At 55.9% G+C, this 13,181-nt stretch overlaps 1 protein-coding gene across 9 annotated transcripts in view; it reads left to right on the top strand.

Annotated features, from left to right (window-relative positions):
* The first annotated feature begins 1,501 nt into the window (after positions 1–1,501).
* PARVG (parvin gamma) overlaps positions 1,502–13,181 on the top strand; it is a 67,664-nt gene continuing 55,984 nt past the window's right edge. For 6 of the 9 annotated variants that reach the window (XM_030914170.1, XM_030914171.1, XM_030914167.1 and 3 more), the window contains exons 1-8: positions 1,502–1,591; positions 1,962–2,140; positions 3,537–3,627; positions 6,436–6,500; positions 8,684–8,786; positions 10,013–10,153; positions 11,452–11,567; positions 12,934–12,989. In XM_030914170.1, coding sequence (XP_030770030.1) covers positions 3,549–3,627; positions 6,436–6,500; positions 8,684–8,786; positions 10,013–10,153; positions 11,452–11,567; positions 12,934–12,989 — 560 coding nt within the window. In that variant the 5' untranslated portion in view covers positions 1,502–1,591; positions 1,962–2,140; positions 3,537–3,548. The other 3 variants (XM_030914164.1, XM_030914168.1, XM_030914169.1) reach the window with 3 other exon arrangements.

Here is a 13,181-nt window from a genome sequence, read left to right on the forward strand (position 1 = left end):
TGTGTCCCTCTACCAAAGGCCACAGCTCCTATCGCGAGGCCCCTCTTAGAGCTTTAGTGATTCTGTTCCTGGACTCTGCCACCCACTCCCTCCTTTGCCGTCTAGGTTTTAAAGAAGTAACGGCTCCCCCATATTGCTAGCCTGGGTTGCAGCACCGTTTCTTCTGGGTTCCTTTAACCCTGCCCCAGCTGTCCCTTTATTAAACAGTCTTCAGTTAGCACATGGGAAAGCACCGTCTCTTGGCTGCTGGGACTGGGGCTGCTACACCTACATGGCTGTGATCCAGAGTCAGAAGCCACCACCAGAACCACTGGATCCGGAGCTGGGCTGAGCCTGCTACACACACCCCAGCAAAATAGGTCCTGCATGGTGGCTCCTCTCCCCACCTGCCACAAGCCCCAGTCCAGCACGGGCACATCAGAATGGCAGGGACTGAATCATGCACCTCAGTTTCTTCCTCTGTAATATGGGGGTGATGATTGTACCTACCTCAAAAGGAAGTTTCCAGTAAAATGAAAGCCCTTAAAATTATGTTTGTTTCATCACCAATGACTCCATAAATATTAGCAACAATACCAGTACTAAGTTTTGTCATTTTTATATTAACTTCTCGTAAACAACTGTACTTTCCTGCTCTCACATACTCCTTACACCTGCATCCCACCTCATTTAGCCACTTTCTGCCTAACCTGTCAGAAAGGGTGGATAGCTTCCCAGTCACCTGTTGCTAGGGAAACACCATTTCAGCCCGGATGGTGAAGATTTCCAGCTCGAGAGACCAGCTCGGGTCTGAAGTGTTTCTCTGACTATCTGCTGTGCTGAGATCTCTCCTTCTCGAACCCTTCTATGCCTTTGCATATGCTGTTTTCTCCACCTGCCACGTTCTCACCCCTTCTTCTACTGCAGACTCCTATGCAACCGTCAAGGCCCCATTCTCCTCTGGAAAGCCTTCCAGATCCCCTCGGCAACAACCATCAATATTTATTCACTGAGCCCACTTCGTGCCAAGCATTGTTCTAGACACGGGTATGTAACCGTGATTGAGAGAGACAGACCATAGCAGCTCCTGAGGAGCAAAGGTCTGGTGGGGAGGCAGGCGTCACACACCAGCTGACCGACCAGCTGAGCCAATAATGCCATGGGTTTAAGTGCTGTGAAGGAAAGCTCCAGGGGCCATGGTAAAGAATTATAGGGAGGACCTACTTCAGGGAGGGCAGTCAGGGAAGGCTTCCCAGAGGAGGAGGCATTTAAGCAGGTGTGAAGGATAAAGACTCAGCCACGTGAAAACTGGGGCAGGGGCTTCTAGGTGGAGGGAACAGGACATGTGAAGATAACAAGGCAGGGAGGCAGGTGGTCGCTGTGGCCGGGAGAGAGGTTGGGGGATGAGGACGCAGGTGTGGCTGGCAGCTTACTTATGCTGGGGCTCATGGGCTGGGTTTCACAGCCTGGATTTTATTTTAAGAGCTATTGGGCGCCGTTGGTGGGTTTGAGTGAGTGGGGACAGGAAGTGACTCACTCCTCCGAGGGCTTGTGGGAGACTCAGCTCAGGGGCAGGCAGGGGGCGTGGGGAAGACTGCAGCTCAGAGTCCAGGTAGGAGGCTCCCGCCTGGTCCCCGGAGAGGAACGGTCCTGGCCCAGGGCGGGGTGTGGAGGTGGCAGGACGGTGGTGCAGGATAGAGCGTGGAGGCCAGGCCGACAGGGTGCTGGTGGTGGGTTGTAGCGGTCGACCCCAGGCTCTGGCCTAAGTAGCTGCCATTTTGGAGGTGAACAGCCTGCGGGGAAACTGGCGTGATTTGGGGCAGGCGTGGAGAGGGAGAGAAATGGAAGCATTGAGTTTAAGTGGCCTGCAGAACCCCTGGGGCCCAGGTGGCACGGCGGGCGCTCGGGCTCCAGGCAGAGCTTTCTGGAGGTTTGTGGCAGCTTCACTTTCATGACATCCGCCCCCTTGGGCCCTGCTGCAGAGAGGAGGAAGCTCCTGCCGGCTGAGCGGGCCCTGGAGGAAGTGAGCAGCGGGGCTCCTGCCTCCTGGCCTGGTCCCCAAAGCCCCCAGAAGAACCCGGAACCTGCTTTCTTTCGGAACCCAGGGACCACACTTTGCACCCAGTAGGCCTTCGTTTTCCTGCGTGGAGAAAGCGGTTGGGTGAGTTCTGGCATCGGAGCCACCATACTTGGGTGCTGGAGGTCTTGGAGGGAGGGGCCCAGACACCACCTGGGAAGGATCCCAGAGTGCAGTCCCAGCCGAGGCCACCTGGGGAAGGGAGTCGGTAAAGTGGGACCTTGAGTCCCCATGGCCCCTCCCACTGCCCCTGCTCAGAGTCTGCTTGGAGTCCTCCCACCCTGTTCTACGGAGGAGTTACTGTCCCTGAACTTCAGCCAACCCCTCTGTCTCCAGGTGAAGAAACTGAGGACCTAGGGCCAGGAAGGGGCTTGCCCAGGCTGCTGATCCCTTTGGGCAGCATCGAGTCCAGGCCCTCCTTGTAAGCTTGCATCCAGGACCGGAGAGGGCAGGGGGTTTGCCCAACGTCACACAGCATGAGTGAGGAAGAGCTGGCCTGGGACCCAGGCTTCCTGATGCCCAGGCCGGGTGCTTTCGTCTTCTCTGACCATGGCCCTCAGCTTGGGGATTAAGGGGCTGGGAGTCAGTTGGGTTCCCCACCACCTCCACACTACAGGGCAGGATGGAGTCTGGCGTCCCCCACCCCAGGCTGGCTGCTGGTCTGACACGAGTGGCTCCAGTCGAGTGAATGCCTCCGTCTCCCACAGCTCTGGGGGCTCCCTGCTCTGGCCACCAACTTCTGCCGTGTGATCCCCCACCCCAATGTCTGATTGAGTTTGAAAACACTGAGAAGACCCAGGGGCTGAAGAGGGAGGAAGAGGGAGGCCAAAAGGCGCCAGCCGAGCCGGCGAAGCCTTTGCGGGAGAGGAAGTGAGCCAGGGGAACCGGAAGGAGGGCTAGGCTGGCCTCTGGGTCTGCCCCTGTCCCGGGCATGTGGCAAGCCCAGCCTTCTGCCCATAATGAGGATGAGGAAGATGAACAGTGCCCCTGTCAACCCTGGCCCTTCCGGTTTATGGGATGGGCGATGTCACCATTCCACGCATCCACCTCAGCCAGCCCCACACAGGCCGACCAGGGAGGTTTCCCTTGAGCTCAACCTGACAAGCTCTGAGGAGTGAGCTGTACCTGCTTTGTCCTGACGGGGTGGGGTGGGGGTCCCTGGGTAGAGGGCTGGGGGCTGCAAGAGCGTGGTGGGCAGCCGCTCTGCACCTGCCTGAGGAAGGACCACTTCCCCACCAAGTCTGCTTGGCTGTGTCTGCCCTCAGCTTCTGTGCCTTTTTCTACCCCGTCACCCCGCAAGGGTTGGTTCAAGGGCTCTTTCTCACAGGGCCCGTACCCCCCGCCTAGGCTGGCATGATGACGTGCCCCTGGAGCCCAGCTTCTACCCTCCTTCTCTGCCTCTAGGTCTAGAGGAAATGAGGGGCTCAGTGACTTTGGGGTTTCTCAGACCATGACGTCCTCTCCCGCCTCCTCTGTACAGGATTGGGAGGTGATGGAGCTGGAGTCCTTGTACGACCTGCTGCAGCTCCCCAAAGGGGTGGAGCCCCCAGCGGAGGAGATGCTCTCACAAGGTGTGTGCCCATGCGGGTCTGAGGGTGGAGGGTGAGGGTCTGCATGGCAAGAGCGAGCCTGGCCATGCCTGGGACATGCAGTGCCTTCCCAGCTGTCAGCTGAGTGCCTAATTCTGCTCACCCCTGCCTCCGCCTTCTGCTTTATGCTTGACCCAACTCCTCCTCCTGGAACCTTCTGCAGAGCTAGAACCTCTTCTCTCCAGGTGAGAGACGGTATGGATTACGATGGTGAATACCGATTGCTCTCGTCCTGGGAGCCTTCTGTGTGCCTCTGCTACACCAGCACCTGTTACCTGTAGCAACTCGTTTATTCCCAAGGATGGGCGTCATTGCCTACTTTATACAGATGTGGGAAACTGAGGCACAAGGGATAACGTGCCACAGCAACAGGAGACTCTTAGCAAGTGGTGGAGCTGAGTTCTGAGCCCAAGGAGGGTGGTCCCAGAACTGGGGTTCCACACGCACCACACAGCGATGCCCACCCCACAGTGATGCCCATCAGGCAGCAGTGCCCACCCCACAGCGATACCAGGCAGTGATGCCCACCCCACAGCGATACCCACCAGGCAGCGATGCCCACCCCACAGCGATGCCCACCAGGCAGCAATGCCCACCCCACAGCGATGCCCACCCCACAGTGATGCCCATCAGGCAGCAATGCCCACCCCACAGCGATACCAGGCAGTGATGCCCACCCCACAGCGATGCCCACCAGGCAGCGATGCCCACCCCACAGCGATACCCACCAGGCAGCGATGCCCACCCCACAGCGATACCCGCCAGGCAGCGATGCCCACCCCACAGCGATGCCCACCCCACAGCGGTGCCCACCAGGCAGCGATGCCCACCCCACAGCTATGCCACCAGGCAGCGATGCCCACCCCAGTGATGCCCACCCCACAGCGATGCCCACCAGGCAGCGATGCTTTGCAGAGTGTGGGGCTCCTGATGTGCTCCCCTCACACATGTGGGTCTCTTTCAAAAGGGGTGAGCATAGGATGGAGCAATTCAACAAGTGTGGGTCACCCTTTCAGCAAAGCTCTGTGTCATGAGCTCTTTGGGGGGTTGGCGGCCACAGTCCCTGAAACCTCCCTTCTAGGAGATGGCTCAAAAGAAGGACGGGTGCAGGTGCCCAGAGCTGTCCCCTCCCTGTGTTCTCTGAAAGAAACGAACAACAGCACAGCAGGAAGCAACCAGATGGCCCAGGGGGAAGGGCTTTAGGTGAACTCATTGGAATTCCTGGAACCACAAACACGTAAATGTGCTGACAAAGAAAACGTGTGAAATAATTGAAGGGAAGGGAACAGAATGCAGCTTTCTCCAACTCCTGTGAATACCGCCTTTTAATTTTTATTTATTTATTTATTTCTTGAGACAGAAATCTCGTTGTGTTGCCCAGGCTGGAGTGCAGTGCCACGATCTCGGTTCACTGCAGCCTCTACCTCCCAGGTTCAAGAGATTTTCCTGCCTCAGCCTCCCAAGTAGCTGGGATTATAGGCACCTGCCACCACACCTGGCTAATTTTTGTATTTTTAGTAGTGACGGGGTTTCACCATGTTGGCCAGCCTGGCCTCAAACTCCTGACCTCAAGTGATCCACCCGCTTCGACCTCCCAAAAGTGCTGGGATTACAGGCGTGAGCCACCACGCCCAGCCCTGAATGCCACCTTTTAAGTAGGTGTTATGGAGCGAGAACTCCAGCGCCAACAGGGTCGCTGGTGCAGCAGGTGAGACCCCAGAGGGGACAAGCTTGGTCCAGAGTCACCTGGCTGGCTTCTTCACTGTCTGGTATTCTGTGTTTAAACCATTGAAGATTAGAAAGTGTCCTGAGGAAAGTTGCTGAGTTAGGATAGTAGGACTTAGTTACTACAAAAAAAAGAAAAAAAACTTTTTGTTTTACAATTGGTTTAAGAGACTTAAAGATCTGGCAAGCAGAGCTGGGATATTGGATGATTCAAGTGGCAGGAAGTCTGCTCCAGGAAGGGACAGCACCATTTTCATTCATTCGTTTGTTCATCATTCATTCATTCATTCATTCACTCACTCACCTGCTCACTAGCCCAAGCATTGGCCCAGAGCCTGCCCTGTGCTGGGCACATCAACCCATGATGCTGTTGCCTTCCCATTCGTCAGAAGACACGGGGCTGGGTAGTCCTTGAAGGTTTTCCAAATGTCTAGGAAAAGCCTTTATTGGAGTCACGTGAGAGACAATGCATTTTGTGAATTTAGGCAAGACAGTCCCCACTGCTGGCTCAGTTTCCCCCCATGTACGTTGGAACTAGTTGATCTCAGAGGTCCTTCTCAGCCCTGACATATTGTGGGTTCTGTGAGTCTAGAATGTGGGCAGATGCTGGCCATGGCCTTGGGGAAGGGGAGCTGCTGGGCCTCTAAGGGCTGCCCCAGGGAGTCTGACTACTAGAGGGGCCATGGAGGGGCCTGGCAGACCTGGGGTAAGTCCCACCTTTGCCCCTTAGAGCCTGGTGAGCCTGGGCACCTCCTCCCTTCTCTGGCTGGGGTTTCACTTGACCTAAATAGGTAGGGTTCCCAGATAAAACATATTGCCTAGTTCACTTTGAATGTCAAGTAATCAAGAAATAACTTCCGAGTTCATGTCTCAAAGTATAAATGCCGCAGTGTCTGAGGATGAGCTGGTGTTTGTGAGGGAAATGAGGGAAAGCACGCTGGGGCGGAAGTGGCAAGGCCAGTGCACCTGGGGCTGTGGTGCCAGACTCTGTGGGTGACCTGCAGAGAGCGTGGCCAAGCACCCCACAGGGTCCCCACGCGCTTGTCATACCCACTCTGCTTCCAGGAGGAAAGAAGAGATACCTGCCACCCACTTCCCGAAAGGACCCCAAATTTGAAGAACTGCAGAAGGTACAGCAGCGTCCACAGCCCTGACTTCCCTGGGTGCCTCTTCTTGGCAGACCAGGCAGCGGCCTCCATTCCTTGACCTCAGGCTGGGGTGTGGCAACCCCCAAAGACCCTTGGGAGGCCTGTTGAATGGAGCAAGTCACCCACAGAGCCTGCATGAACAAACATCTATTGAGCACCAACTGTGTGCCTTCACATACACCATCCCAGCAACCTCATGCGATTTGAGGGGAATCTATTGTCCCCTACATCCTGGGGACAGGACAGACAACGAGGCTTAGACAGGTGACCTGATCTGTCAGGGGCATGCAGCTGCCCATTACGGAGCTGTGGTTTGACACGAGCTGCCAGCCCCTAAGCCGGTGTTCCTCCCCAGCTTGGCTGCCCAAGGATGTAGGAGAACTGGTGAGGTGGTGGCGGTGCGCCTGGGTCACCCGTGCTCAGTTCTCTCCTTGGTCATGGGTCTGCTGCTATGGCCACTGGACCATCTGGGCACGGGTGGGCTCCAGGCCTCTGTTTCCCTCAGCCTCTGTGTCTTCAGTCTCCACATGGCCTCTCTGTTGCCTCCTCCAGGGAGACCTCCTGGCCTACACCATCTTCCCTACCCAGAGGCTTTCTGGGCCATTTTCCATCATCCTTTCTATTCCCTCCATCCACCTTTCCCACCTTTGGCCAGCACACCTGGCCCAGCCCTGTGCCTGGCACTGGGGACACCATCCATGGTCTTGCCTGGAAGACCTGGAGGGGTGCTGACACGTCATACCAGCTCAGGCTCCTCCAGAGGCTGATCCTGAGACAAGGATTTGGGTGCCAGTAGTTGAGTTGGGAGGTTATGCCAGGAGTCATGGGAGGGAAGGGGCCAATACATGGTTAGTGATGGAGCTGGTCGTGGTTCTGGGGGCTGAAGCCTGCTAGGTATCCTGGAACCAGCATAGAGCAGGCTCAGAGCATTCCTTCCCGAGGGGCGATGGAGCTGGGGTGTTTATACACCACCCCCTGACAACCTCCTGACAACCTTTAGTGAACAGCTGCTCTCTGAGAAAGGGCTGGGCCTTGATTCCCTGGCACTCTGACCTTTTGAGCACAAGCAGAGTGGGGACAGCTTTGAGCAGAGCTGCAGGTGGGAGCTGGGCCAGTAGGTGCCAGTCAAGGAAGGGGCAGGGCATCAGCAGTCCCTGCATTAGCTTCCTAGGGCTGCTGTAACGTGAGTGCAGACTGGATGACTTAAACCACAGAAACCTATTGTCTTACAGTGCTGGAGGCCAGAGGTCGTCAACCAAGGGGTTGGCAGGATCGGCTCCTTCTGGAGGCTCTCAGGGGCCCCTGTCTCCTCCCTTCCCCCCCAGCTCTGATGGTTGCAGCATCCTGGGCTCTCAGCTATGGATGCATCGCTACAATTCCCACCTCCATCTTCACGTCCAGTGTCATGTCTCTCATTTCCTCCTGGGACCTCAGTAGGAACACCTTTAACATCCATATTTCTGCAGGCTGGGCGCGGTGGCTCACGCCTGTAATCCCAGCACTTTGGGAGGCCGAGGCAGTTGGATCACGAGGTCAGGAGATCGAGACCATCCTGGCTAACACAGTGAAGTCCCATCTCTACCAAAAATACAAAATATTAGCCAGGCGTGGTGGTGGGCACCTGTAGTTCCAGCTACTCGGGAGGCTAAGGCAGGAGAATGGCGTGAACCTGGGAGGCGGAGCTTGCAGTGTGCCGAGACCATGCCACTGCACTCCAGTCTGGGTGACAGAGCGAGACACTGTCTCAAAAAAAAAAAAAAAAAAAAAAAAAAATCCATGTTTCTACTGACCATCTCTTCAGGGCAGTCTAGGCTTTTTCTATCAAGTGTTCATTGTCCAATTCTTTCCATTCCCCAAGCCACTTCCCCATTTTTAGGTATTTGCTATGGTAGTTTAGTTCCTGGTACTAAAACCTCATACATGATAATGACAGCCCCACGCTGCTCAGGTTTGTGATGAAGAGAAGCAGGGAGTCTGCAGGAACCCAGAGCAGGCCCCTAACTCAGCCTGGGAGATCAAGGAGGGCTTCCCAGTGGAGGTGACATTTGACCAGGTCTTGAAAGATGGGTAGGAGTTGGCAGGCGAGAGGCAGGCATTCCAAGCCAAGTGTAGGGCCAGGTGAGAAGCCCCCATCCCCCCAAAAGTTGTCCCCTTGGGGCCTGCAGGTGCTGATGGAGTGGATCAACACCACTCTCCTCCCCGAGCACATTGTGGTCCGCAGCCTGGAGGAAGACATGTTCGACGGGCTCATCCTGCACCACCTATTCCGTAAGTGGCTGTTTCTGGGGCTGCCTGGGCCTTGGCCCCATCCCCCTGACCTGGCCCCTCCAGGCCCTACAGCTGGGCTCTCTCCCTCAGTCCCCACAATGACCCCGGGTTTAGGGACCCCTGTCTCACTTTCTAGATGGGCCTGGGCTGGGGAGATGGAGGCGCTGTCCATGGCCCATGAGTGAGGGGGCCGAGCTGGGGCTCAGGCTGGGGCTCTGACACCTGGGTTGGTGACCTTTCCACCACACCACACTGCCTCTCCAACACTTATTGAGTGCCTGCTGTTTTGAGGTGCTGGGAGGTAACAAAAGAACCCATGGTCCCTGCCCTCGGGCTGTCCCAGGCTGCTGGAGAGAAAACGGGCAGTCCTGGGTGGCTGGGGACAGGGCTGGGCTCCTGCCTCCGTGTTCCTCCTCAGTCTGGAAATCTCCAAGGGGGTTTGCTGGGGGTGTGCATTCTCAGGGCCTCTTCCTGGCCCCGGGCAAGTGTCCCCACAAGCCCCAGAGTTATCCTCTCTCTTTGCCCTTGTGTGGTCATGTCTGGTCTACGCATCTCTTCTGCACACAACTGTGGTCTTGGAGGCTACAGATAGGAGTCCTACAGATAGGACATGATTCCATGTCCTCAGCACTTCGCCTGGGGCCAGCCTCCGCAGTGTTCACCGAGCTCTTTGGAGATGGGCTGTACAATTCCACTCATGCGGCTAGCACTTCCGGTCATGTCCCATGTAGCAGGCGCAATTCATCCCCAGAACAGCCCTGTGCTGTTACTATCCCCATTTAACAGATGACTAAAGTGAGCCTCTGAAACGCTCATAATTTGTCCAAAGTCTCATGGTTAGGGAAGCAGGGGGTTCAGGATAGAAGCCTAGGAGTGTAGGCTTTAACCACAAGGCCACACTGCCCTGCAGAGATGAAGTAGACACAGCTGTGCAGAAGAGCAAGGGATGCAGGCACAGGCTGATCAAGGTGAGGTGGGCTGTCTCGACCAGCTCAGGGGGCTGAGACTTGCTCATATCATGTGGCCTGCCTGCCCCACCAATTCCTGGGAACTGGAGGGCATACCTGGTTGAGGCTGTGGGTGTGTCCCAGGGTCCAACACCAAGAATGAGCTCTCCAGACCCATGTTCTCTGAAGCACCAGGCAGGCTCAGCCTCCTGGAGGGTCCCCAGGTACTCTCTGAGCTGCCCCCAGCCAGGGGCCCTCACCACCCTCTCCTGCCTCCAGAGAGGCTGGCGGCACTCAAGCTGGAAGCAGAGGACATCGCCCTGACAGCCACAAGCCAGAAGCACAAACTTGCGGTGGTGCTGGAGGCCGTGAACCGGAGTCTGCAGCTGGAGGAGCGGCAAGCCAAGTGGAGCGTGGAGAGTACGTGGGCCACAACCTGGCCACCCCGGGGGAGTGTGGGGCCGCTGGGGTCCTTCTGCTCCAGGCTTCTCACCAGGAAGGCGTGCTCATCCTCCTCCCAGCAGGGGTACAACCTGGGAGTCAGGAAGGAGGTAGAAGCCTCGGGCAGCCACAGTCAGTCATCTGGCAGAGCAGCCAACAGCCCAGCACATGTCTGTGCCCCGGAGGGTGTTACTGCAGCAAAGTGCAGCCCAAGGATAGCAAACGGTCTCGTGGAGAATGACAGTCACTGCTGAGTTCCAAGCACCATGGTCAGCCCATCCTCACTCTCATTTCATTAAAGTATTGGAATATCTGCAGGCCCTGCTTGTACAAAAAATGAGTGTGCCTGGCCGGGCACGGTGGCTCATGCCTGTGATCCCAGCACTTTGGGAGGCCGAGGTGGGCGGATCACCTTAGGTCTCAGGAGTTCGAGACCAGCCTGGTCAACATGGTGAAACCCCCTTCTCTACTAAAAATACAAAAATACAAAAATCAGCTGGGCGTGGTGGCAGGTGCCTGTAATCCCAGCTACTCAGGAGGCTGAGGCAGGAGAATTGCTTGAACCTGGGAGGCGGAGGTTGCAGTGAGCTGAGATCGCGCCAATGCACTCCAGCCTGGGCTACAAGAATAAGACTCCATATCAAAAAAACACCAAAAAACAAAAGAGTGTGCCAAACACCTAAAATTCCCTACCCCACCTGGTTCATAGTTTGGTATAGATTTCTTTCCCTTCAATTCTCTATATCCCCTCAACCCCCATCCCAGGTGAGAAAACTGAGGCTGAAAGAAGTTAAGCAGCTTCTCCAAGGTTGGGCGGTGAGGATTTAACAGAGTCAGTTTTCAAACCCAGGTTTGTTGGCTCACGTGCGCCTGCGTTCGCAACCTGTAAGGTCTCACAATCAGTAATTGATGTTGATGAAATCAACCTTGAATTAAGTCACATTGAGCTGAAACCTAATGATCGTTCAGCCAGTGCCTTCCCAAGGTCACTTGGTTTTTTCCAATTGTAAACAGTGCTGCAGTGAACATCTTTGTGTCTAGCGCTCCTTCCACAAGGTAGATCGTACCCCTGGGCTGTATTCTAAGAAGAGGGATGACGGGGTGAAGTGTGATGGTTTTTAGGTTCTGAACATGTATCCCCAGATCTCTGCTCTGCAGAAGGCTGGACACAGACCTCCTTCATCTGCAGATGGTTGTTCTGACAATGAGGAAGGCTGCATTTGGCTGCACGTTTTGGCGGCCCCCTGGGCTCTGACCTGTCTCCACTCTCTTCCCAGCCATCTTCAACAAGGACCTGCTGTCCACCCTGCACCTTCTTGTGGCCCTGGCCAAGCGCTTCCAGCCCAACCTGTCCCTCCCAACCAACGTCCAGGTGGAGGTCATCACCATTGAGGTAGCAGCTGGGCCCCCAGGGATTTGTAAGCAGCAGCTGAACGTCTTGGGTCCTCATTGCCCACCCTGCATGGGTGGAGTTGGCTGGGGCGGGGCTCACCCAGGGTGAGTTTCAGGGAACCCTGAGAAATGGAATCCGGCCAGGACGGCCAGGGGATGCTGTCTGGAGCTGGGGACAGGCTGATAAGAGTCTAGTGGGGCTGGCAGAGGCCTGGGGACATGAGGTCCATGGCCAGCCAGCTCCATTTGACCTCAGCAAAGGGCATCTGGTTGGCAGAGGCTGAGGCCAGGGGTTGTCAGGCTATATCCCTGAGCCATGTGTGGCCGTCTGTTCATAGCCACAGGGAGCCTTCACACCCCTGAGGCAAAACTACTACTGTCACCATGAGGGTGCTGTCTCTTGTTAGATCACTGATGACTGTGACAGTGCCCCGTTCTCCTCTTTCAGGAAGCCTTCCTAGGTTTCCCCACCCTCAGATGTTCTGTCTAGCGTGTGGCCTGCCTGTGCTGCAGTTAATACCCAGGAATCCATGCTTCCCTCTCCAGACAGACTCTGAGCATCATAATAGGGGGCCCCACCTGCTCTTTGCTTCCCATGACCCCCCTGCCCCAGCCCAGCCTTGGGTCCCTCATGCAGAGGGGCTTCGTGTCTGAGAGCTTACCTCTGACTCGCCCCAAGAGAATAAGCCAAGTTTGGCTAAACCTAGTCAGTCATTTCTACTTTTTTTTTTTTCTTTTGAGATGGCGTCTTGCTCTGTTGCTCAGGCTGGAATGCAGTGGCACAATCTTGGCTCACTGCAACCTCCACCTCCCCGGCTCAAGTGATCCTCCCGCCTCAGCCTCCAAGTAGCTGGGACTACAGGTGTGAGACACTGTGCCTGGCTAATTTTTTGTATTTTTGGTAGAGATGGGGTTTCACCCTGTTGCCCAGGCTGGTCTCGAACTCCTGAGCTCAAGCCATCCACCTGTCTTCATCTCCTAAAGTGTTGGGATTAGAGACATAAGCCACCACACCTGGCCTTCTACTGTTTTTTAAAACCATTGATTATCATTCCCTACGAAGCAGTTGTGTGCCTTGGTCTATACTGCCAACATAAATCAGAGGTGACTTCATTGATTCACTCCATCATTCATTTGTTCATAGCCACATGCCATTGATACGGCCCTCCTCCCGCCGTGAGACTCTGGGGATGCCTCGGGGAGTGAGGCAGACACATCCCCAACCTCAAGACTCCTGGGGAAGAAAGACAATTAAGCCAGGAGGCTGTCCTGAGGAGAGATGATGCAGAGCAAATGGGACACTGGGGCTGCTTTGGGCCCCACAGTTTTCTGGATTATTTAATTTCCTTCCCCTTTATTTTTCTTAGAGCACCAAGAGTGGTCTGAAGTCAGAGAAGTTGGTGGAACAGCTCACTGAATACAGGTGAGGGAGGACGAGGGCCCATGGGTGGGGCTGGGGCTCACAGCAGTGGACGGGGGGCAGGGCGGGGCCGGGGCAGATATGCCCGACCTTTGTGGGAAGGGCCCTCACACTCTGTGGCTTTCTCTCAGACCCAAAAAGGCTGCACTGACCCCTCAGTTCCACGGTAGCACACAGGACCCCTTTCATTCCAGC

The sequence above is a fragment of the Rhinopithecus roxellana genome, chromosome 13 (assembly GCF_007565055.1).
Source record: "Rhinopithecus roxellana isolate Shanxi Qingling chromosome 13, ASM756505v1, whole genome shotgun sequence".
In the NCBI taxonomy this organism is placed as follows: domain Eukaryota; kingdom Metazoa; phylum Chordata; class Mammalia; order Primates; family Cercopithecidae; genus Rhinopithecus; species Rhinopithecus roxellana.